This window comes from Bombina bombina, chromosome 4 (assembly GCF_027579735.1).
Source record: "Bombina bombina isolate aBomBom1 chromosome 4, aBomBom1.pri, whole genome shotgun sequence".
Taxonomy (NCBI): Eukaryota; Metazoa; Chordata; class Amphibia; order Anura; family Bombinatoridae; genus Bombina; species Bombina bombina.
In genome coordinates, this window is record NC_069502.1 from 1,019,004,152 (window position 1) to 1,019,031,452 (window position 27,301).

At 37.8% G+C, this 27,301-nt stretch overlaps 1 protein-coding gene across 1 annotated transcript in view; it reads right to left on the reverse strand.

Moving 5' to 3' along the window:
- The window catches only part of PCSK2 (proprotein convertase subtilisin/kexin type 2), a 454,748-nt gene that overhangs the window by 68,893 nt on the left and 358,554 nt on the right, over positions 1 to 27,301 (reverse strand). The window contains exons 7-9 of the mRNA XM_053712119.1: positions 14,705 to 14,793; positions 13,243 to 13,418; positions 10,753 to 10,968 (exon numbers count right to left, since the gene is read on the reverse strand). Of these exons, the coding sequence (XP_053568094.1) occupies positions 10,753 to 10,968; positions 13,243 to 13,418; positions 14,705 to 14,793 (481 nt within the window). The remainder of the gene's footprint in view (positions 1 to 10,752; positions 10,969 to 13,242; positions 13,419 to 14,704; positions 14,794 to 27,301) is intronic.

Here is a 27,301-nt window from a genome sequence, read left to right on the forward strand (position 1 = left end):
CACTTTGGTCCAAATGTGCAGTGCGAGTCTGCAGGGTTTGCAGGGCTAGTTCAAATTGATCCATGCGGTGATCCTGTTCATCCATCCTGGAAATTATGTCAGGTAAAGGTGGATTATCAGCACCATCAGGATTCATGGCCCTTGCGTAATGTCAGGTTGCCAGGAATCAGACTGAGACGAGAAGTGCAAAAATAATCACACCTTTATTAATAGCAAAAAATAATAAAATGTCCACAAGTCAAATAACAAGCCAGGAACCAAAACCAGAGCTGGTAGTCAGACGAGCCGAATCAGAAGCCAAAGCGAGTAGTCAGACGAGCCAGAATCAGGAACAAGGAGAACAGCAGAGTCAGGAACAAGCCAGGGATCAGGAACCAGGAGGGATGTCAGACAGCCAGGTAATGCACAGGAGCTCTCACAAACAGGTCTGAGACAACACAAGGGCAAAGCATACTGAACAGAGGCCCTTTAAATAGTAAGTGATGACATCACAATTCTGAGACTGCATCCTGTCTCACACGGATGATGTACACCAGTCTGGCCATAAAAGGAAGTGCAGGAAATGAGCAGCATCACACAGTATGCACCAGAGTCAGCAAAAGAGGTGAGTCAAATGGCTGCCAGCAGCATATGGCAAACAAAACAAGGAAAAAACCTTGACACTTCTACTTAATAATAATGATTATTACAATATACTGTATCTCTCTTGAAACCACAATATTCCAGATGTTACTGTTTATTGTATACACTTCTGTTACACACACGCACATATATATATATATATATATATATATATATATATGTGTGTGTGTGTGTGTGTGTGTGTGTGATCTCAAGAGTATAAATACACCTCTGTAGTCACCACTTTTAAAGATACAAATATAGATATCAATAACCAAGATATATAGGGTGCTTTCTATTTATAACTTTAAGTTGTAAATTCACCCGAGGGAATAAAATGGTTGCTTCTGACTTAGGAAATACACTAAAACATATTTTCAGCTTTGCTGGCCTCTCCTCCCTTTTCAGCCTCACTGGTTCATGCTATTCTATACAGCTACTTGACTAAATCTAGCTCCTCTGCAAATTATTTAGTGAATAAAATACAAGGGATAATGTAGGAACTGAAAATGTTGGTGATCCTATTGAAGCTGGAGTCTATGAAAGGCATTATATTGAATATTGCCCACTATTATGTAACTAGTTTGATACTTTTATGGATTTACATGATCAAAAAAAGCAGAATTTAGAAGAAATCTCCAATTGGAATCCCACAGGATTATCCATATACACCTTTACATACGGCTATATTTAATTTAAAAAGAGTCGGTTATCTCTGTTTGGGTGGTGAACTCACTAAGCCACCATCCTGATTGGTTAATATTATTAACCAATCAAATTATATTACGTCCACATAGCATTCTAGGACTTCTTCTTAAGTGCATAGCATTTAGGGCCTTCTTGTTTCCTTATATTTATTAATAAGAGGGAAATTGTCCTGCTTTCCAGAGGAGGCTGTAAAATGCATATTCTTCAACCAGGGGACACTTCAACCATTTTGGATATATTTATGGAGGTTTAACCTGTATTTTTGAATGTTTTTATTTTTAAGCGGTAGTTGTTGGGGTGCTTATGTTTAGGGGATTTACATAGAACAATCACATGGGGCATGTTAACACTTGGATGAATAAGTAGCATAGGGTTAGAAGGAAGTTATTGAGCTGTGACAGCAGCAGTTAAATGAGAGTTGGGTACGGCAAGAGGGGTACCAGCTCTAGGCGCTTCGTGCTTCACGCTTTAGGTTTAATGCGGTGTCGGATTAGAAGAATTAGTCATCTTAAAGCATGTCATTAAAATATTAAATCTAAAATATGAAAACATAAATAATAATTATTAAAAATATAAATTCTATGAATTATTTAGATTTTTTTACAGCATCTATAATAATTTCTAATAATTATTATTAAAAAATGTTAATATTTTATATTTAATATTTCAAGAATGTGCTTTAAGTTTACTAATTCTTCCTGTGCACTTCACATAAAAAATTTTTTTGTTATTATATATATATATACCGTATTTTTCGCTCCATAAGACGCACTTTTTTCCCCCTCAAAAGTAAGGAGAAATGTCTGTGTGTCTTATGGAGCAAATGCAGGCCACACAGTGTTTTGCTGAGAGCACTGCAGTGCAAATTGATTCCGAATGTAGAGAGCGCAATGCTAGTGAACAGTAACACAGCCAGGGCAGGAGGGGCCAGGCTCCAGAGCCGCACTAACAAAGCTGCTATGCTATGCAGCAGTGGTCAGGGGAGGGGCACTTTTTTCCCTTAAATTGGAGCAAAGCGTGCATTTCAGCCCCCCATGATTCAACAGTGCACTGGCCAGGGGATGAGTGCTATTGTTGCTTGAAGTTTAGAGCGGGTGAATCAGATGGCAGGAAATACTCACAGTGCCTGCACTTGTGTTTGGGTGGTGAGCTGAGGGTCAGGACAGCACCTAAGAGCAGCAGAGCAGTGACTGAGGTTAGTAAAGAATGCCTGGATACTATTTTATTTTCTTGGGAGTTAACATTTTTACTTTTAGACACTTGCATTGTGGTTCCGAATTCCCAATCATTTTCCACCATGTTATTCTGCTTAAAGATCTTTTTGTGCCTTAGAACAGTGCTGACAGGGCTGTGACAAGAAAGAAAAACACAGAGGAAAATGTTTGGGAATCCAGAACCACTTTATCGCCGTTCTCCATGCTATCAGCAGTGCTGTAAATTACCCCAGACACAGAAAAGCTGCTGCCGTTAACTAGCGTGAGTCGACAGGTGGGGAGGGGTGGGACAAATGTTGTCAGTTTACTACCGGAGAGCAGAGGAGAGATGAGGAGAGCTCTGTGAGTATCAGCTTCTATAGTGTCTGTCAGATAGAGATAGATAAAGGAAGGCTGCCTGTTACTGCTGCTTCTTGGGGCAGTTGGAATATGATATTAAAAAGGTAGTGTGATTTAAAGGACTACCACAGGCATAGTATTTTGCTTTTAATTTTCCCAAGTTGGATTCCCTAATCTTCTGTAATCAGATTTGTAAAAGCATAATTTTAATGTATCTGTGTGTGTATTCAGTGGTGTTTCTCTCCCACACTTTCATTGTTCTCTCTCCACTCTTTCAGTGGTCTCTCCCCTCTTTCAGTGGTCTCTCCCCTCTTTCAGTGGTCTCTCTCTTCCTCTCTCCCTCCTCTGTCTCTGTCCTCCCCCTTTCTCTCTGTCCTTCCCCTTTCTCTCTGTCCTCCCCCTGTCACTCTTCTTACTCCACCACTGTTGCTCTCTCCCCCTATGTCTCTCTCTCCTCTGTCTCTCTCTCCCCCCTCTGTCTCTCCCCCCTCTGTCTCTCTCCCCCCCCCCTCTGTCTCTCTCTCCCCCCTCTGTCTCTCTCTTCCCCCTCGGTGTCTCTCTCTCCCCTCTGTGTCTCTCTCCCCCCTCTGTGTCTCTCTCTCTCTCCCCTCTGTGTGTCTCTCTCTCTCTCCCCTATGTGTCTCTCTCCCCTCTGTGTCTCTCTCTCCCCTCTGTATCTCTATCTCTTTCTCCCCTCTGTCTCTCTCTCTTCCTACCTCTCTCTCTCTTCCATTCTCTCTCTCTCTCCATTCTCTCTCCCCCCCTCTTTTGTCTCTCTCTCTCTCTCTTCTGTCTCTCTCTTCTGTCTCTCTTTCTATCTTCTGCTTCTCTCTATCTTCTATCTCTCTCTCTATCTTCTATCTCTCTCTATCTTCTTTCTCTCTCTCTCTTCTGTCTCTCTCTCTATCTTTCTTTTGTCTCTCTCTATCTTCTGTCTCTCTTTCTCTATCTTCTGTCTCTCTCTCTCTATCTTCTGTCTGTCTCTCTATCTTCTGTCTGTCTCTCTATCTTCTGTCTGTCTCTCTATCTTCTGTCTCTCTCTCTGTCTTCTGACTCTCTCTCTCTATCTTCTCTCTCTTTCTCTCTCTATTTTTTTTTCTTGTTTTCCTCCTCTAAAAACTAGGTGCGTCTTATGGTCAGGTGCGTCTTATGGAGCGAAAAATACGGGTATATGAGATAATGTTAATGTTATATATATATATATATATATATATATATATATATATACCTTTATAAATATAGAAATAGATATATAGGTATAGGTATATACAGATATATATAGGAATATATATTTACAATAAAAATATTTTTTTCTGTAGGTGAAGATTGGAAAGTGAAATATGTACAGTAAATATACAGTAAAACAAATAAATACATATGTACACACATATATACATATGTATATGCATGCATGCACATATTAAGACGTGTATATTTATGTATATATACAATATACCCCTTTATAGTCAAACACCTTGTCATATAACATGTACCTTTTAACCTTTTTTAAAAATATTGATATGACTATTTTTATAGGATAGTGTTTATATGAGTGTAACTGCAATTTTCAATGTATTTATGTTATGTTGTGTTTAGTTAAAAAAAAAATTAACACACTACCCTTTCTCTTGTTAAGTGTATCCAGTCCACGGATCATCCATTACTTATGGGATATTCTCCTTCCCAACAGGAAGTTGCAAGAGATCACCCATAGCAGAGTTGCTATATAGCTCCTCCCCTAACTGCCATATCCAGTCATTCTCTTGCAACTCTCAACATAGAAGGAGGTCCGCGAGAGGAGTGGTGTTTTATTTCTTCAATCAAAAGTTTGTTATTTTTAAATGGCACCGGAGTGTGCTGTTTTTCTCTCAGGCAGTATTTGGAAGAAGAATCTGCCTGCGTTTTTTCTATGATCTTAGCAGAAGTAACTAAGATCCACTGGCTGTTTTCTCACACATTCTGAGGAGTGAGGTAAACTTCAGATGGGGGACAGCGTGCGGGTTTTCCTGCAAATGAGGTATGTGCAGTAAAATATTTTTCTAAGGAATGGAATTGACTAAGAAAATGCTGCTGTTACCAAATTAATGTAAGTAAAGCCTTAATGCAGTGAAAGCGACTGTTAGCAGGCTTATTAATGTATGTGCAGTAAAACAATTTTCTAAGGAATGGAATTGACTAAGAAAATGCTGCTGTTACCAAATTAATATGAGTAAAGCCTTAATGCAGTGAAAGCGACTGTTAGCAGGCTTATTAATGTATGTGCAGTAAAGTAATTTTCTAAGGAATGGAATTGACTATGAAAATGCTGCTGATACTGAAATAATCTAATTTAAGCCTTAATGCAGGGTAAGCAAGACAAGCTTATTAATAGAGATACATACTCTTTAAAATAAGGTTGTTTTAAAAATGTTTGCTGGCATGTTTAATCGTTTTTTTGAGGTACATTGGTGATAAGGTTTATTGGGGCATAATTTTTCCACATGGCTGGCTTAATTTCTGCATAGCAACAGTTAACTGAGGTTTCCCACTGTTGTAATATGAGTGGGAGGGATCTAATTTAGAGCTTTTTTGCACAGTTAAATTTACAAAATGAATCATCCAGATTCCCTCAGCAGTCCTTTGAATACTACAGGACATCTCTAAAGGGCTAAAAAGACTTCCAAAATCGTTTATAGGGAAGGTAATCCACAGCTCAGCTGTGGCAGTTTTGTTGTACCTGTTAAAAAACGTCTATGTCGGTTTTTTTATCTGTTTTTTGCATTAAGGGGTTAATCATCCATTTGCAAGTGGGTGCAATGCTCTGTGAACTTATTACATATACTGTAAAAATTTCGTTTGATTTACTGCCTTTTTACAATGTTTTTCAAATGCTGGCAAAATTTGTTTCTCTTAAAGGCACAGTAACGTTTTTTATATTTGCTTGTTAACTTGATTTAAAGTGTTTTCCAAGCTTACTAGTCTCCTTATTAGTCTGTTCTAACATGTCTGACATAGAAGAAGCTCTGTGTTCATTATGTTTAAAAGCCATGGTGGAACCCCATTTTAGAATGTGTACCAGATGTACTGATTTCATGTTAAACAATAAAGATCATTTTTTGTCTTTAAAAACATTATCACCAGAGGATTCTGTCGAGGGGGAAGTTATGCCGACTAACTCTCCCCACGTGTCAGACTCTTCGACTCCCGCTCCAGGGATTCACGCTCAAATGGCACCTAGTACATCAAGGGCGCTTATAGCGTTTATTTTACAAGATATGGCGAAAGTTATGAATAATACTCTGGGAGCGGTATTAGTCAGACTACCTGAAATTAAAGGAAAGCGAGATAGCTCTGGGGATAGATACAGAGCATACAGATGCGTCAAGAACCATGTCTGTTACTGCCTCACTATATGCAGTGGGTCATATTTGTGATTCAGGGGAGATGATTTAACCTGATTCCGATATTTCTATATTTAAAATTTATGCTTAAGATCCTCCACTTGTTGCTCAGGGAGGTTTTAGCAGCTCTGAATGACTGGTTTACAATTACAGTGCTAGAAATTGTGTAGACTGAATAGATACTATATAGTGCCGGTGTGTACTGATGTTTCTTTTAATACCTAAAGAGGTTTACAGAAATTATTAATAAGGAATGGGATAGACCAGGTGTGCCGTTCTCTTCCCCTCCTATTTTTAGAAAACTGTTTCTAACAGATGCCACCACACGGGAACTTATGGCAGACGGTCCCTAAGGTGGAGAGAAGAGTTTCTACTCTAGCTAAGCGTATCACTAGCCCTGTCAAGGACAGTTGTGCTTTTTTAGAAAATGTTTATTCAACAAGGTTTTATCCTGTAGCCCCTTGCATGCATTGCTTTTGTCACTGCTGCTGCGGCGTTCTGGTTTGGGTCTCTGGTTGAGGCTTTACAGGTAGCGACTCCATTGAATGAATACTTGACAAGCTTAGAGCACTTAAGCTAGCCAATTCCTTTTTTTCTGATGCCTTGTTTTCTTTTGACTAAACTAACGGCTAAGAATTCTGTTTTTACTATGCTGGCGCGCACAGCGCTAGGGCTTATATTATGGTCAGCTGTCATGACTTTAATAAATAAGCTACTTAACTCCTTTTCAAGGGGCAGACCCTATTCGGGCCTGGTTTGAAGGAGATTATTACTAATATCACTGGAGGAAAAGGTAATGCACTTCCTCAGGAAAAAAAGTCTAATTTTCGAAACTCCAAGACGGTCTGGTGACAACCAGACCTGGGACAAAGATAAGCAGGCCAAGGAGCCTGCTGCTGCCTCTAAGACAGCAGGTAGAACGGCTCCCTATCCGGTAACGGATCCTGTAGGGGGCAGACTTTCATCTTTCGCCCAGGCGTGGACATGAGAGAGAGGCCCAGGATCCCTGGGCATTGGAAATTATATCCCAGAGATATCTTCTGGATTTCAAAGCTTCCCCCAAAGGAGATTTCACCTTTCACTATTATCTGCAAACCAGATAAAGAAAGAGGCATTCTTACACTGTGTACGAGACCCATCCAGTTCCAGGGGAGGAACAGGGATAGAGTTTTTACTCAAATCCGTTTGTGGTTCCCAAGGAGAGGGAACCTTCAAATCTATTTTGGATTTAAAGATCTTAAACAAATTCCTCAGAATTCCATCATTTAAGTTGGAAACTATTCGTACCATCTTAACTATGATCCAGGAGAGTCACTAGAGGGCTACAATGGATTTGAAGGATGCTTATCCTCACATTACGATGCAGAAAGATTACCATCGGTTTTTCAGGTTGCCTTTTTAAACAGTAATTACCAGTTTTGTAGTTCTTTCCTTTAGGGTTAACTACAGCCCCAAGAATCTTTATAGAGGTTCTGGGGTTGCTTTGGCGGTCCTTAGGCCGCGGGGCATAGAAGTGGCCCCTTATTTAGACGACATCCTGATACAGGCGTCAAACATCCAAGTTGCCAAGTCTCATACGGACGTAGTACTGGCATTTCTGAGATCGCATGGATGGAAAAGTGAACAGGAAGAGTTCTCTATCTCCAATCTCAAGGGTTTCCCTCCTAGGGATTCTGATAGATTTTGTAGAAATTAAAATTTACCTGACGGAGTCCAGGTTGTCAAAGTTTCTAAATTTCTGTTGTGTTCTTCATTCCATCTGCGCCCTTTGGTGGCTCAGTATATGAATGTAATTGGCTTAATGGTAGCGGCAAGTGACATAGTACCGTTTGCACGCCTTCATTTCAGACCGCTGCAACTATGCAGACTCAGTCAGAGGAACGGGGATTACACAGATTTGTTCTCCTGTTAAATCTGGACCAAGAGACCAGAGATTCTCTTCTCTGGGGGCTATCTCGGGTCCATCTGTCCAAGGGTATGACTTTCCGCAGGTCAGATGGGAAAATTGTTACAACAGATGCCAGCCTTTTAGGTTGGGATACAGTCTGGAACTCCCTGAAGGCTCAGGGATAGTGGACTCAGGAGGAGACCCTCCTTCTAAGGTATATTCTGGAACTGGGAGCGGTATTCCATGCTCTTCAGACTTGGCCTCAGTTAGCAACTCTGAGGTACATCATTTTTCAGTCGGACAATATCACGACTGTGACTTACATCATCCATCAAGGGGGAACATAGTTTCCTAGCGATGTTAGCAGTCGTAAAATAATTCACTGGACAGAGACTCTCTCTTGTCTGTCAGCTATCCATATCCCAGGTGTTGAGAACTGGGAGGCGGATTTTCTAAGTCGTCAGACTTTTCATCTGGAGGAGTGGGATTCCCTCCGGAGGTGTTTTCACAAGATCAAGCAGGAGAGTGCTTTGGTGTTTTTGGCAGCGCCTGCGTGGCCACGCAGGACCTGGTATACAGATCTGGTGGACATGTCATCCTTTCCACCACGGTCTCTGTTTCTGAGACAGGACCCTCTACCTCAGGGTCTTTTCAACCATCTAAATATAACTAATCTGAGATGGACTGCCTGGAGACTGAACGCTTGATGTTATCAAAGCATGACTTCTCCGAGTCAGTCATTGATACCTTAATACAGGCATGAAATCCTGTCTCTAGGAAAATTAACATAGATATGGTGTAAATATCTTATTGTTATGAATCCAAGGGTTACTCATGGAGTAAATTCGGGATTCCAAGTATATTATCTTTTCTCCACGATGATTTTGAGAAAAGGGTTGTCAGCTAGTTCCTTAAAAGGACAGATTTCTACTCTGTCTATTCTTTTGCACAAGCGTCTGGCAGGTATTCTAAATGTTCAGGCATTTGGTCAGGCTTTGGTTAGAACCAAGCCTGTGTTTAAAACTATTGCTCCGCCATGGAGCTTAAACCTGGTTCTTAAAGTTCTTCAAGGAGTTCCGTTTGAACCTTTTTCATTCCATAGATATCAAACTTTTATCTTGGAAAGTTCCTTTTTGGTAGCTATTTCCTCGGCTCGTAGAGTCTCCGAGTTATCTGCGTTACAATGTAATTCTCCTTATCTGGTCCTCCGTATGGATAAGGTGGTCCTGTGTACCAACCTGGGTTTTTACCTAAGGTGGTATCTAACAAGAATATCACTCAAGAAATTGTTGTTCCATTCTTGTACCCTTATCCTTCTTCAAAGAAGGAACGTCTATTACACACTTTGGACGTGGTTCGTCCTTTAAAGTTTTACTTACAAGCTACTACAGATCTTCATCAAACATTCACCTTGTTTGTTGTCTATTCTGGTCAGAGGAGAGGTCAAAGACTTCAGCAACCTCTCTGTCTTTTGGTTTAAAAAAAAAGCACAATTCATTTAGCTTAGGAGACTGCTGGACAGCAGCCTCCTGAAGGGAATACAGCTCATTCTACTAGAGCTATGGTTTTCACTTGGGCATTTTTTAAAAATGAGGCTTCTGTTGAACAGATTTACAAGATGGAGTCTTGGTCTGCGTTTTATACTTTTTCAAATTTAACAAATTTGATTCTTTGCTTCTTCAGAGGCTATTTTTGGGAGAAAGGGTTTTTATAGGCAGCGGTAACTTCCGTTTAAGTACCTGCCTTGTCCCTCCCATCATCCGTGTACTTTAGCTTTGGTATTGGTATCCCATAAGTAATGGATGATCCGTGGACTGGATACACTTAACAAGAGAAAACATAATTTATACTTACCTGATAAATTTATTTCTCTTGTAGTGTATCCAGTCCACGGCCCGCCCTGTCCTTTTAAGGCAGGTAATTTTTTCATTTAAACTACAGTCACCACTGCACCCTATGGTTTTTCCTTTCTCTGCATGTTTTCGGTCGAATGACTGGATATGGCAGTTAGGGGAGGAGCTATATAGCAACTCTGCTATGGGTGATCTCTTGCAACTTCCTGTTGGGAAGGAGAATATCCCATAAGTAATGGATGATCCGTGGACTGGATACACTACAAGAGAAATAAATTTATCAGGTAAGTATAAATTATGTTTTTACGCTAGGTTTTCAGTAATGCTAACCAGACAAGCATAAATTGCGAGTCTGATCTCATATTTACTTTCAACTAAAAAGAGCGCTATTTCCGTGAAGCACAAAAAACTGATATCGCTCACGCGCAACAGTTAGTGTGTCACTTGTAATCTAGCCCATAATAAAGGTAACAAAGTTATAGCTGCATGGCCTAAACACTCCTTAACAGTCTGTCCATTGTGTCCAGTTTTTAGAATCACTTTAATTTATTGACATGTAAAGAGCAACCTATCACTAAATTATGGTTCTTCTAATATTATTTTTTAATTGACCATATTGAACTATCATTGGGTTTTGAATAATAAAAAGGGTGTTGTACCAAAAAAAATATTACTTCTTCTAATGAAATGAAGGTGGTCTCTAATTACTTTATGAAGATACAGTATAAGAACATAGTTATGGTACTTACGACACCGGCTTCAGGATTTCTTTTTCTGCCATTACTGAATGTGGAGGCCAATGTTGAAGAGCAGCTTTCATCATATAGTGCAGTTCGACCATCGTTAATGGCAGAATTAATAGAAATAGTCCACATGCTTGATGCATACCCATCGCAATTGCAGTCATCATAACTTCCACCATCTCCAGAGGCCCACACATAAATACTTCCTTTTCCACCACGGCCCTATCATAAATTATTTGTATGTTTTCACTTAGGCAGTCACTTTTAATTTGCTTGAGTGTAAATTTAGATTAATTATTACAAAAGCATTAAAACACATTTGTCACATTTGCCTCCTAAAGGGACTGTAAAGTTATTGTTATTTTGTTGTATTTAAAAGAGGACATTTAAAAATACATTCTAGTGTATTGTATGTTTCTGAGAGGAAAATACTTGTTTGTTTTTATTCTTGAGAAACATTTCATTGTCCACTAATAGAGCTATGGGAGTTGTCCTTACAGACCAATGAGAAATCTGACGTTAGGGATGAGGTGTGAACACACAGTTAGCATCAAACTGAATTTTTAGCTTTAACTTTTTCTTCATGCAAAACATTTTTTATATATATATATATAGATAGATAGATAGATAGATAGATAGATAGATAGATATATAAGCTGTAGAAAAATGAATCCTCTCTCCTGGGTCAGCCACCTGGGTGCAGCATTGAGATGAATAGAAGCAAAGATGATGCAATCTCAGGCTTTTCCCAAATAAGTATCAAATTTATTAGCTGACGTTTCAGATCTACATAAGACCTTTCATCAGATCAAACAGTGCTGTTTGATCTGATGAAAGGTCTTATGTAGATCTGAAACGTCATCTAATAAATTTGACACTTAAGCCTCAGACTGCATCATCTTTGCTTCTATATATATATATTTTTATATATATATATATACCGTATATATCATCTGTAGCAAGAAACAAACATTAATGTATTCATGTACAATTGTGGTAGCTCTGGTGTGAAGCCTTTGTTGATGAGCAGATAAATGGAAATAAGACATTTTATGTGCTAGCATGCATAGAAAACCTTAATTTGGAGAAATATATCGAGACAAATGTATCTCCTAGTGTTAAGTACTCAGACAAAGGTTATCTTTCCTCTATAATGACTCACATTATAGGGACATGATACCCAAATGTTGAAACAGTTGAAGGTGCTGCAGCATAGCTGTAAAAATCTGACCTGAAAATATCACCTGAATATCTCTATGTAAAAACATTTCCTAAGTATTCACACCTAACTGTAAAGAGACTTTAGTCCCAGGACTTCCAAGGGAGTGTGCATCTAGAATGTGTAGGCATAGTCATGTTATTTTCCTATTCAGTTTACTGTGAAATGTCATGAGATTTAAAGGGACACTGTACCCAAAATTTTTCTTTCATGGTTCAGATTGAGCATGAAATTTTAAGCAACTTTCTAATTTACTCCTATTATCAAATTTTCTTCATTCTCTTGGTATCTTTATTTTAAATGCAAGAATGTAAGTTTAGATGCCGGCCCATATTTGGTGAACAACCTGGGTTGTCCTTCCTGATTGGTGGATAAATTCATCCACCAATAAAAAAAGTGCTGTCCAGAGTACTAAAACAAAAAAAAAGCTTAGATGCCTTCTTTTTCAAATAATGATAGCAAGAGAACAAAGAATAATTGATAATAAGAGTAAATTAGAAAGTTGCTTAAAATTGCATGCTCTTTCTGAATCACAAAAGAAAAAATTTGGGTACAGTGTCCCTTTAAGTGAAATCTCATAAGATCACAGCAAAGCAATGCATGAGCTCCACACTGCTGATGCTAACTGGCTATTGTGATGTTTTGTTTTTAACTTGCAGCTTTACAGCAGCTCTAACTGTTCACAGAGCTCCTACTCTGGGGAGCAATTTTTAGATGTTCAGGTAATATTTTCTTGTCAGCTTTTTACAGATATGCTGCATCACTTTCAAGTGAGTTGGCATATAAGTATTATGTCCCTTTAACCATAACTGTTTCTCCCAGTACAAGACTCCCTCATCACTGAATCTTCTCCCAAACACATGATTACTCTAGCCTAAACCAACCCACCCGAGGCATTCCTACTAACTAACTGGGTTTCTGCTTCACTAAAGGGTGTTTATACCTTAAAGGACTACCACTCATGGACTTCGTCCAGCAGATCTTCTTCCTAAGAAAATACCTATACTAAAGCAATCCACACTTAGTAGTCTCTGGTCCTCCATACAATAAAAAAAAGCCTAGATGACAAGACACTTGGGATCCCTAGCTTATTTCAGATTCCAGCATTTTATTTTTAATTCTGCTTGAAGCTACTGATCTTTCAACTTTACCTCCTAAAATGGTGTTTCATATCTCCGTGGAAGACACATGCAGGATACTTGCATTTTCTACTTTTTTTTTTTTGTCCATAATTATTAATTTTTTTTTATATATTATTGAAAAAAAAATTATGTTACCTTGTTAACACCATCTGCCATAGCCTGTAATGTTAGTTCTCTTGGGCCATCAACAGTTTTACCATCATCAGTGGGACCCCAGCTGGCACTATATATATCGATCACCTGCGGCATGTGACTTATCGATGATGCTTCAATAATATCTGTCATAAATGGCTGGTCCAACATTCTAATTCCTAGGCATTAAGCAAATAAAAACATGCTCATTTCCACTATGAAGCTGAAATTTTTTATAAAACCATAAAAAAAAATTATTTATATATTGGCAGACTAAAACAGTATACTGAAAACTCTGCTTTACTGAAAACAACAAATAGAATGTCAATAGTTGGGTTAAAACATAATCCAGTTTAATAGATGACAGTAAAAATGCAAATCTAAGTAGACTTTAATGGAGATTTTTGTTGTGAATATCAGTTGCTAGGGACACAACTGTAATGCAATCCAGTCCTTAGTTCTTGAATAAAATAAATTGAGTATCTTCCTTAAATAAGGTTGTGCATTGAAATAAAAATAATGCAATTTCTAAAAAATATAGAATTTTTGGCATTAAGTTAACTACTTTTTAACAAACCCTGAATTACATTTAATTTGTATTGAGTTGCTTACTCCAGCTTCTTCTCAAGATTGTATAAAGTCAATTGTATGGGGGTTCTAGTTACATCTAGTTAAAGGGACAGTCTAGTCAAAATTAAACTTTCATGGTTTAGATAGGGCATGCAATTTTAAACATGTTTCAAATTTACTTTTGTTCTCAAAGTATTTTTTGTTGAAGGCTAAACCTAGGCTCATATGCTAATTTCTCAGTCCTTGAAGGCCGCCTCTTATCTCAGTTATTGACAGTTTTTTACTGCTCGACAGCACTAGTTAATGTGTGCCATATAGCTAACATGGTGCTCACTCCTGTGGAGAAACCTATGAGTCAGCACTGATTGGCTAAAATGCATGTCTATCAAAATAACTGAAATAAGGGGGCAGTCTGCAGAGGCTTAGATACAAGTTAATCACAGAAGTTATTACCTTGTTGGTTACATAAAACTGGGGAATGGGTAATAAGGTGATTATTTATCTTTTTAAACAATAAAAATTCTAGACTATACTGTCCCTTTAAATCTATTTCAGTAACTAAATCATGGATTAGTAAGTATAAAAATTCTTATGAATATAAAGTGCACTTAATTAAAACTGCAAGATTCTCTCTGAATGAACACTAGATGGCAATAAAAACAAATGCAATTTTCATTTTTTTTAAAGATAAAATGTATGTTGCAAAGATGAAACGTTACATTTCAGCTTTCCTTACAACTGTAATAGATTCCTGTTTAAATAGATTTCTGTTTAAATAGATTCCTATTTATTGATTTCATGAATAATGTTGTCCTATAAATATTAAATAACAACAACATTTCCTAAAATAAATGAGGCTACTGAGAAGCAATATTGCAGTTTTTATAAAACATACCTGCAACCTTTGAATTATAAGCAACTCCCACGCCACAGATATTATTGTTTGCTGCCGCAGATACTTCTCCTGCACATCTCGTTCCATGGCTGTTATTAAGAAAAATGCTCAGTCATTTAATTCTCCAAGAGAAAATTCTAAATCATATAATAATGCAGAGGTATAGCCAATGTATTCTTGTACGTGATTCAAGACATAACATCTTTTTGATGCAACATCACTCTTGATTCAGATTTATTGATGTTTTTATTTTAAACACACATCACGTACAGTTATATATTGCAAACGCCAATAAATAGTTATATGAAAATAAAAAGCTTAAATTATTAATAAACATATCAGTTACTCTAAAGCTCAATAATGAAAATTTTCCAAAGTTTAATGGATATTTTTTTAGCATTGTGTTTTACTTGATTTATGTTCATTGTTAATGCAACAGATAATCTGAAAGTAAAGTTCAGAGTACAGTGATTGTATTGAGGTTTTGTGAAGCTCTAGGTACTGAGAGACCAACTGTCTGACAAGAAGCCTTCCAACAATTTTATCTCACTTTATTCTCATATATTTATTATAATATGTGGCCTGATGCATAAGAAGGGTTTATACACCCAATATATTAATTCCTCATTGGTTTCTAATACATTTAAGTAATTAAACATTTGGTGGTCAAAGTAATGGGAAGGTATCATATCATAGAATTAACCTTCAAAAGTTTTTGCCCCCCCCCACCCAAACCCTGCTGCCCTAGGCACAGGCCTAGCTGGCCTAAGTCCCATACACCTCTGACAGAATACATAAGAAACAATAGAGTAATACATATATACATACATTATTTTAAAAATGTTCTGAGCTGTCATGGTAATAATAAACCAAAATATTGTTTTGCAGCTCATAGTTTACTGTATAAATCATGGCAACATTAAACAAGCAGCTTCACCATTACTGTTGTAAATTTTAATACATAATAAACTTCTTTTGTATTTGAGATGAGCATAACAATCCATTACATAGGCTGACTTACTTTAGATTTAATGAACATTTTTAAACATTTATTGACAAGGAAAGACATACAAAAGTAATGATTATTACAAGTATTATGATATGTGCCTATTTATGACAGCTTTTGCACTGAATGGGACATAATATTATACAAAGTAGAATGCTGCGAGAAATTAAATACATAAAGTAATGTTCATATCACGACTAGCTCATTAACCGTCAAGGGCATTCTCCAATATTTTCATATTTTAGTAATAGTGCAAAGTTAATCTGACTATGTTTAGTTCCATGCACCTAGATTACGAGTTTTGTGCTAAACAGGGTGAGAAAATAACGCCAAAAAAGTTGTGTTATTTCCCTCTACATAGCGCTGCCATTACGAGTTACTGAAAAGCCTCCTTGTGCTGTGCGTTATGGTGCGTTAAGCTCCAAACCTCACAAAAGCCGAGGGCTGATTTGACGTGCTTGTGCAAACTTTCCCTCTTAGACATCAATGGGGAGAGAGTGTTAGAAAAAAAAATAACACCTGAAGTGCGGATTGGAGATCTCCGTAACGCAACCCCATTGATGTCTATGGGGGAAAGAAAGTTACGTTTAAACCTAACACTCTAACATAAACTCCTAATCTAAACACCCCTAATCCACCGCTCCCTGACATCGCTGACACTAAAAATTTTTTATATACCCCTAATCCGCCACTCCCTGACATCGCCGACACTAAATAAAGTGATTAACCCCTAATCCACCGCTCCCCAACATCACAAACACTAAATACAGTGATTAAACCCTAATCCACTACTCTCCAACATTGCCGACACTAAATAAAAGTTATTAACCCCTAAACCGCCGCTCCCCGACATCGCTGCCACTAAATAAAATTATTAACTCCTAAACCTACGGCCTCCCACATCGCCGCCACTAAATAAACCTATTAACCCCTAAATTTCATTAGCTTTCAACCTATTGGCTGTTTTGAACAGCCAATAGGATTTCAGAAGCTCTCATCCTATTGGCTGATTTGAATTTTAAGAAAGGAATAGGAATGCAAGGTACGTCATTTTTAAACGGCTACCTTGCATTAAAGCTTCAGTGTACGGCGGTGACCATATGAAGAGGACGCTCCACGCAGAATGGCATCAGGTTCCAAGATAGCTCCACTCCGCGCCACTGGAATGAAGATAGAAGACGCCCTTGGGATGGATGAAGGTGTCGCTGCCTGGATGAAGACTTCTTGCCACCTGGATGAAGATGGATGTCCAGACTTCAGGAACCGTGAGTAGATTTTATGGTGTTAGTGTTCGATTTCTTTTTTTTTTTGGGTTGGTTTTTTTTTTAGATTAGGGCTTTGGGCAATTGTAAAAGAGCTGAATTCCCTTTTAAGGGCAGTAAAAGAGCTGAATGCCCTTTTAAGGGCAATGCCCATACAAATGCCACATTGTTTTTATTTTTAATAATTTAGTTTATTAATTTTTGTAATCTTAGTGTTTTTTATTTTTCGTAATTTTAGTGTTTATTTTTTTGTAATGTTAGATTTTTTTAATGTTTCATAGGATTATTTTTTTTTTAAATTTGTAGTTTTTTTTCAATTGGTATTTTTTTTATTTTATTAGAATAGTAAGGTTAGGTTAACTTACAGTTTAATATTTTTATCTCACAGTTAAGTTTTTATTTATTTAAATATAGTTATATTGTAATTTAAATTTCAAGTTATTGGGGTGTTAGGTTTAGGGGTTAATAGTTTAATTTAGTATTTTGAGATGTAGGGGGGCTGGAGGCTTAGGGGTTAATAGGTTTATTTAGTGGCGGCGATGTGGAAGGTCGGAGTTTTCTGAGTTAATAGGTTTATTTAGTGGAGGCGATGTTGGAGGCCAGAGGTTTAGGGGTTAATAGGTTTATTTAGTGGTGGCGATTTCGGGGAGCGGCGGTTTAGGGGTTAATAACTTTATTATAGTGGCAGCGATGTCGGGGAGCGGTGGAATAGGGGTTTATATATTTTAATAGTGTTGGCGATGTGGGTGGGTGGCAGATTAGGGGTTAATAAATGTATTAAATAGTCACAATGTGGGTGGGTGGAAGATTAGGGGTTAATACATTTTAAATAGTGTTTGCGATGCGGGAGGGCAGCAGTTTAGGGGTTAATAGGTAGTTTATGGGTGTTAGTGTACTTTAAAACATTTTAATTATGAGTTTTGTGAAACATTTTTGTTTCGCAAAATCCTTAACTACTGGTCTCAGATGGCGGTATAGATGGTGTCAGTATAGAGCATAACGCAAGCATTTTAGCCGGACCGCACAACCTGTAATACTGGCGCTGTGAAAATCCTGCACTCAAACGTAATTTTTTTGAATGCGGAATGGACGTTGCGTTACAGGCTAAAATGCTTGCGGTATAGCTATACCGACACGACTCCTGATCCATTAACCCCTAATCCACCGCTCCCCGACATCACAGACACTAAATACAGTGATTAAACCCTAATCCACTACTCTCCAACATTGCCAACACTAAATAAAAGTTATTAACCCCTAAACCTACGGCCTCCCACATCGCTGCCACTAAATAAACCTATTAACCCCTAAATTTCAGTAGCTCTCATCCTATTGGCTGTTTTGAACAGCCAATAGGATTTCAGAAGCTCTCATCCTATTAGCTGATTTGAATTTGAAGAAAGAAATAAGAATGCAAGGTACGTCATTTTTAAACGGCTACCTTGCATTAAAGCTTCAGTGTACGGCGGTGACCATATGAAGAGGACGCTCCGCGCAGGATGGCATCAGGTTCCAATATAGCTCCACTCCGCACCACTGGGATGAAGATAGAAGACGCCCCTGGGATGGATGAAGGTGTCGCTGCCTGGAAGAAGACTTCTCGCCACCTGGATGAAGATGGATGTCCAGACTTCAGGAACCGTGAGTAGATTTTATGGTGTTAGTGTTCGATTTCTTTTTTTTTTGGGGTTGTTTTTTTTTTTTTAGATTAGGGCTAAAATGCTTGCGGTATAGCTATACCAACACGACTCGTAATATGCGTTCCTAGCCATTCCAGCGTAATGGCTTTTTTTTCAGCATTAAAAGCCGTACCACACCATAACGCAAAACTCGTAATCTAGGTGAAAGAGAATAATATGAATAGGAATTGACTTCCCGAATCAGTGCAGTAATGAGCAGGATATGCTATTCATTAAATAACAAAGGTGAAAATATGAATAGCAACAAAAATCATTAACAAATTATGGACAACTTTCATAATATAATCCATAAATGAACTAAGGACATGTTTCTAAGTGAGCAGAGAAAGTTAAATGAAAAACCATGCATAATAGAAAGTGAATAATATAGTAGCCATAGTTTTTAAAGCTAAGCCACTTAAATATTAAATATAACTCAATATAATTGCAATACAATAGACTTGATAAACATTTAGCATTGGGTAATGGACAGGGCAATGAGGCTCTAAGAATAAACAGCTCATAAGGTCTGCCTTGTTGTTTTATTAGATGATTCCCCTCAAAATTCCCCTGAAAATTGTAAGTGCACAGTACAAACTTCAGAAATCAGTCACTAATCATTGTAAAAATATTTATTTATGACCCTTATTGACTTCAGTATAAATATGATAGGAATCAAAATTCTTTAATAAATATACAGATTTGTTAAAAAAAAACTACATGCTTTGTTATATTGTCTTTCTTGACAAAAATCAGAGGCTTTAGTTAAAGTGACGGTAAACTTTAGCTAATCAAATGTTGTATATTTAAAGGGACAGTCTACACCAGAATTTTTATTGTTTTAAAAGATAGATAATCCCTTTATTATCCATTTCCCAGTTTTGCATAACTAACACATTTATAATAATATACTTTTAACCTCTGTGATTATCTTGTATCTAAGCCTCTGCAAACTGCCCCTTTTTTAGTTCTTTTGACAGACTTGCAGTCTAGCCAATCAGTGCCTGCTCCAAGATAACTTCTCGTGCACGAGCACAGTGTTATCTATAAGCTATATGAAATACGTGAACTAACACCCTCTAGTGGTGAAAAACTGTTAAAATGCAATCTGAAAGAGGTGGGCTTCAAGGTCTAAGAAATTAGCATATGAACCTCCTAGGTTAAGCTTTCAACTAAGAATACCAAGAGAACAAAGCAAAATTGGTGATAAAAGTAAATTGGAAAATTGTTTAAAATTACATGCTCTATCTGAATCATAAAAGTTTATTTTGGCCTAGACTGTCCCTTTAATCTTTGTCATTAAAAAAGTCTATGTGCAAATGAAGAAATCCTCGAACACCATCGTAAATTAGTAGAAATGATCTATACTATAACTAGATTGGGTATTGCTAAAAATTGGAAGTCAGAGCCCCCTCCCTTCGCATATATCTTACGTAAATTAGAATACTACTACCATAGAACAGCACTTACAGCAAAGATATTAGATAGAGAAAGCCAATTTATTGCAGATTGGGAACCCTACATTATGTTTTATGAGAAAACTAGAGGTGAGCAAAGAGAGGGAGATTCTGGAACAATTGATTGAGATATCTTATGATTTGTGAACATAGAGAAGGATGAAACAAGAACTATGATTGTTTACTCTATTATTATATGTCTGGATTAATAGAATTTTTCAAAATTATGCCATACCATGTATAACTGTGCAATGTTATGTTATATTTATTTTTTATGTTTGTATTTGTTCATTTATTTTTTTTCAAAAAAATTTTTTATTTATCTGTGAAAAGTGATAAATCTGTGCCTATGGTAATGTTTCTATTACAATGTTATACCGGCCCACTGGTATGAACTCTTTTTATGTCAATTCCAATGAACATCCAATCAGAGTGTGTGTCATATGACACTCTTGAAGTCCAGCCTTTGAAAACCCTTAGGAAGCCTATTCATGCTCTTTACTTCACAGCCCAGCCAAAAAGAGGAAATGAAGGGGGCGGAGGAACAGAAGATACAAAGTAGTATTACAAATCTTTTATTATACAATATATCAATATATATATATATATATATATATATATATATATATATATAGACACTTTTAAAAAACATTCTTTAAAAAGTTTAACGTGAAAACTGATTTTTTTTTTCTCAGTCACAAATTCAGATGTTTTCATGTCAGTTTCATTATATTAAAGGGACATGAAACCCAATTTTGTTGATTGGTGGCTGCATATATAAACTGATTGTCATTGGCTCACCCATGTGTTCAGTTTGAAACCACTAGTGCATTGCTGCTCCTTCAACAAATGATACCAAGAGAATAAAACAGATTAGATAATAGAAGTAAATTAGAAAGTTGTTTAAAATTGTATTCTCTATCTGAATCATTAAAGGAAATTTTTGGGTTTCATGTACCTTTAAGCTTAAATATGTCTCTGAATAGCTGTCTGTAATAATGGTTTAGCTTGCATAAAAAACATGATAAAGGAACATACATATAAAATGAAAGATAAACACAATATATGTATACGGCACCGTTAAATATCCAAATACAAAAAACAGCACAGGAAGGGTAACTTGCAACAAGATTGCACATTTATTAGTGCTCTCCCCAGAGTGATATACTCAGAGATATACAAACTATCCACTAAACTACTAGGTATTGGCAACAATAAAAAGCCTAGAAAGTCTTATATCAGTAATATAGAAAGAAAGTTGTGTTCCAGCATTGGAAAAGTTTCTTAATTTCCCCACAGGTAGAAAGCCGTACATCTGCTTCCAACAATACACTCATAATTGCTGCTCAATTTAGTTGGAATTCCCTTGGCTCAAAGGGTTAATACACCATACAATAGAACCTGGTTATTCAGTCCTCCAAATAGCATAGCAAAGATTTCTCTTACAAAGCCAATTGGCAGCTCGTGTCTGCTGCGCTTAGTTCACACAACTATGCCAGAAGAGAAGTATGCGGCTAGATAAAAAACTCCCATGCAATGTCCTTAAATGAGAATCATGTAGAAGTTAAAATATACCTGCTCTTCCGTGTTCCCTGCACTCATCACCGACCTCACTGAGGCTGCTTAATATCAAAATCCCCTCCTTGTCAGCAATAGTTTTCTGCAGTTTCCGGATAGGTATTTACTTCTTCATCTATTTTCTCTATTTTCCTCAGCCACTATACAGGACATCCATTCTGTCAGGTGTAAATGAGGCTCAGAACCTTTAATCCAATTGCGGTCTCAGACTTTCCTCGGCTTACTTATGATGAGGGGGGCCAGCTGATTCCTCCCTCGTTTTCCTTCAGCTAAACCTAACACCTATACTTGCACGTTTACGCCCATTGCAATAAAACCCCTTACTCTAATAACCCCTAAATTGCCACAACCCCCACCACAATAACCCCTACACTACTTAACCCCTAAAATGTCATTACCCCCACCATAATAGCCCCTACACTACTTAACACCTAATCTGCCACAACCCCCACCACAATAACACCTACACCCAAAACGCCATTACTCCCACAATAACTCCTACATTATGTAACCCCTAAACCACCATTGCCCCACCGTAATAACATCTACACTACTTAACATTTAAAATTCCATTACCCAGACCACAATAATCCCTACACTAATTTACCCCCTAATAGCTAACCCATCCAAGACCCCTGACTTAAAAACCCCTAAGTTACAAAAAATACAAATTTAGTACCTGTAAAAGAAAGAAAAATACCAAAAATAAACAATACTAAAATAAGCCCTATTCTAAAAACTGAAGTACACTAAAAAAAAAGCCACCTTAAAAAAAACCCTATAGTAAAACTAAAATAACCCCACAAATAGAAAAAAAAATAGCTTTAAAAACCTAATCTAAAAACCCCCTAAAAAGGGCATTTGTTGGGCAGTGCCCTAGTTTTAGTGATTACGGGGCATATTTATCAAGCTCCGTATGAAGCTTGATGCCCCGTGTTTCTGGAGAGCCTTCAGGCTCGCCAGAAACACAAGTTATGAAGCAGCGGTCTAAAGACATTGCCGGAAATCAACCCGGTCAAATACAATTGGGTTGATTGACACCCCTGCTAGCGGCCAAATGGCCGCGAATCTGCAGGGGGCGGCATTGCACCAGCAGTTCACAAGAACTGCTTGTGCAATGCTAAATGCGGAGAGCGTAATGGTGTCTACATTCAGCGATGTCTGTCGGACATGATCCGCTGATCGGATCATGTCGGACAGACATTTGAAAAATTGGCCCCTATAGCTCTTTTGCAAAAAAGTGATCTTAGCTCTTTTGCAAAAAAGTTTATTTAGCTCTTTTTACAGTGAGAGTTATGGCAGTTTAGAGGTTAATAGTGTAGGGGGTTAATATCTATGGGGTGTGGCAGATTAGGTGTTAATAGTGAAGCGGGTAGTTTGTGATGGGGATGTGGTGGATTAGGAGTTAATATAGAAGCGGGATAGTTTGCAATGGAGAATGTGGCAGATTAGGGGTTAACAGTTTTGGGAGTGGATAGTGTAGGCCATGAAGCTTAATTTAAAAAAAAAAATTATGTTTAGTGCAACTTTTCAAGTGCAAACCCATTAAAAAGTTTGAGCGTACATTGTGATTGCATTTGAGCGATCACATTTACTTTCAACTTGTAAAATGAGCATGAGCGAGTATAAGTTAACTCGATCAAGATATTGCAATATCCTGCTTGTGCTCCACTTGTAATGCAGCCCAAAATGTTTCATTATGCATCAATAAAAAAGTTTGCAATGCACTTTCATTATTTCATATACTTCACATTTTTTTTTTGTTTTCTGTACTTTAACTCCACTGCCCAGAAAGCTTGGAGAGCATTCTGAGGAACACAGAACTCCGAGACTCCTACTTTCTGTAAAGCGATTAGTTGATATGTGCAGAAGCTTAAATAAATCTGTTCCTAATTTGTCACTGCAAAGATGGTAAACTAAACATAAAAGTTGTATCTCAGGCCTGCAAAGCAACACATAGGGCAAGATTTATCATGAGGTGAATGCCCCAATCGGTTGAAGGCTTGCTCATTTGACTTCTAACTGTGCTTACAAAAAGTGGTCATATCTGCAACCTATAATTTGACATATAATAACAATATATGTCAAGCTGAGACTTCTTGTTCCAATAATAGCGGCATGTAAGCAAGCTTGCATGAAAATGTTATATTTAAAGGGACATTAAACACTTAATAAATGCTAGATAGAATGATGCATTAAAAAAAATCTGAGAATTACATGTAAATGTATTTTTAAAGCTGTTTAAATGTTGATAAAATAAGTGTAAAGTTTTATGGGTGCAATGCTGAATGCGGAGAGCGTATTGCTCTCCGTATTCAGCGAGGTCTGTCGACATGATCCGCAATGTCAGATCATGTCCGACAGGCCTTTCATAAATAGGGGCCCATACCTCTAAAAAAACGTGGAATGCCCAAACAGCCCTTGGAATCATTTTTCGCTCTATCCAGAGAGACTGCTATATCATAGCTAAACATAATTTTCAGTGGCGTCACTAGGGTTGGTGTCACCCGGTGCGGTAAGTTATGGTGTCACCCCCCCCCCCCAGAAAGCAGACACACACAAAAACACAGGCACACACACATACAAACACTCAGACACACTTAAAAACATACTCAGATGCACACACAAACACTCGGAAACACACTCAGACACACACAAAAACACTGAGACACACACACACTTACAAAATATGTAAACTGCACTGCATTAATTATAAAGCGCATGCCTAGAGCTGCTCCCTGGCTCAGCAGAGCATCAAATGAAAGATAAACAGAGCACTCTAAAAATAAATCACTAAAGAAAAGGTTTAGGCGCAAACTATGAAAATTCTGCTCTCTGACTCTGTTCCAAGCCTGTCAGTGCACAGCCCCGGGCCGCGTGCCTACCGCTTCTTATGGCCAATCACCTCTGCACTCTACCCACCCCCAGACCCCCGCCCGCCCTCCTACCTGTTCAGTGTGCACTTAGTGTACCGTAACCGTAATGGTCTGGTGGGCATCATACGTGGCTCCTTCACTTTAAAGACAGTGTCAAACAGCCAGACATCCCCTCATGATTTGCCAGTTCCCGTTTAGAGAGACAGCACAGCAGTGAGTGACTCCACTGCTCTACATGTCACTGAGCAGTGAGCACAGATAGGCAGGCAGGTTTAGGCTAGCAGCGCAACTTTGCAAGCCCCACGGCATGCCCACAACATTCATAGCAAAATTGGGCAGGGGAGCAGCAAAGTACAAACAAGCAAAAGCAGCCGGGAAAACTATTTGTTGAAATTGCAGCACTGGCTCAAGGGGGAAAAAAATTGTGTGTCTACAACTTCCCCAGTCCCACCAATGTTCACAAATGCCAGCCCCTCTAATAAAAAAAAAATCTATGCATCTCAACATTGTATTTCTTTGAATTTCAATAAAATTTAAAAAAAAAAAAAAAAAAAAAAAAAATTTTTTTTTTGGTGTCACCCCCTGGAGGGTGTCACCCGGGTGCGGCCCGCCCCCCCCCGCCCCCCCCCCTAGTGACGCCACTGATAATTTTGAATATTTTACAAACAAAAAAACCTTTACGTAACCTGTTATGAAGGCATGCTTTGTGGTTGTAATTAATGTTTAAGCTCTCGTTTGATGTGTGAGATATCAGGTATTCAGCACTTCATGCAGCTATATATGTAACTGGCAAGTAAAATGTGATGTTCAGCAAAGTCACCAGCATCTACGAATCCAGGCCTCTAGAACCATCATTGTTTTTTGCAGGGGTTACATAAGAAAGGGTGGTGTTTCAAAATGTAAATGGACCAGACAAAATAGGGAACTTCATTTTCGGACTTCATAAAAGTATTTGGTATTGTGTTTTCTGTACAATTTTTTTCTACTGCTTTGTGATAAGTTCTGACACAGCTTTTCATTTTATTTCTAGATTTCTTTTCTAGCAGATGATAGATATACACAGTGTTACTTAGTGGCGGATACAAAATGTTCATGAAGAGGAAAACTAGATTAAAGGAGGTTGATAAGAGTATAATAACAATTGAAAACACTGAATATAAAGTACAGAGGATAAAAAAAAAATGTTACAAGAGGCTTTGAAGATAGAAATATTTGTAATTATAGCAAGCTTCTGCACTTGAAAGACATAAACAGATGAAATAGGAATATTGAGAATGTAATTACCATACTGGATCAAAAGTGTCTTCATTGTACCTTTTTATCTTAAGATCAAATGGTAAATAAATAAATAAATATTTGATTAATACAAAACACACATACAAGTTAAAGGGACGTAAAACTCATAACGTTTCCTTTCATGATACAGAGTGTACAATAAAAAAAACTTTCTAATTCGCTTCTATTATAAAATGTATTTTGTACTCATGGGGGCCGAATTATCAGGCCCCTGTTTCTGCACGAGCCTTCAGGCTCACACGAAACAGCAGTTATGAAGCAGCAGTCTAAAGACCGCTGCTCCATAACTTGTCCACCTGTTTTGAGGTTGCAGACATCAATCCGCCCAATCCTTTACGATCGGGCTGATTGACAACCCCTGCTCTGCAGGAGGTGGCATTGCACAAGCAGTTCACAAGAACTGCTTGTGCAATGATAAATGCTCACAGCGTATGCTGTCGGCATTTATCGATGTGCGGCGGACATTATAAGCTACATCATATCATGTCCGCTCACACTTTCATAAATCGGTTCAAGGTGTCCTTTGTTGAAGAGCATACATAGCTATGTTTAGGAGTGTCTACATCTCTTCAGCACTATATAGCAGCAGTTTTGCAACAATGGTTTCAACAATACTTTGAGCAAACAGTGCTACCATCTAATGTTCATTTATGACAATAATAACAACATTATTGCAAAACTGCTGCCATATGCAGCTCCAGATATGTGAACGCTCCTGAGCCTACCTTTGAAAAAAAAGTCAATTAAATTAAAAAGGAGAAATATCTGAAAATTGCATTCTCTAGCTTAATTATTAAAAAAATAAGCATCTTTCTTTCATGTCATTTGCAAGAGTCCATGAGCTAGTGACGTATGGGATATACATTCCTACCAGGAGGGGCAAAGTTTCCCAAACCTCAAAATGCCTATAAATACACCCCTCAGCACACCCACTAATCAGTTTTACAAACTTTGCCTCCTATGGAGGTGGTGAAGTAAGTCTGTGCTAGATTTCTATGTTGATATGCGCTTTGCAGCAGGCTGAAGCCTGGTTCCTCCCAGAGTGCAGTGAATGAAAGAGGGATGTGAAGGGAGTATTACCTATTGAATGCAATGGTCATCCTAACGGGGGTCTATTTCATAGGTTCTCTGTTATCGGTCGTAGAGATTCATCTCCTACCTCCCTTTTCAGATCGACGATATACTCTTATATATACCATTACCTCTGCTGATTCTCGTTTCAGTACTGGTTTGGCTATCTACCTTGTGTAGATGAGTGTCTTTTGGTAAGTATGTTTTATCTTATTTATGACACTCTCAGCTATGGTTTGGCACTTTATATGTAAAGTTCAAAATATATGTTTTATACTTATATTTGCCACGATTCAGGTTAATCAGTATATTTTCCTTCTTACAGACTGTCAATTTCACTTTGGGAAATGCATATGAATACATTTTTTTCTT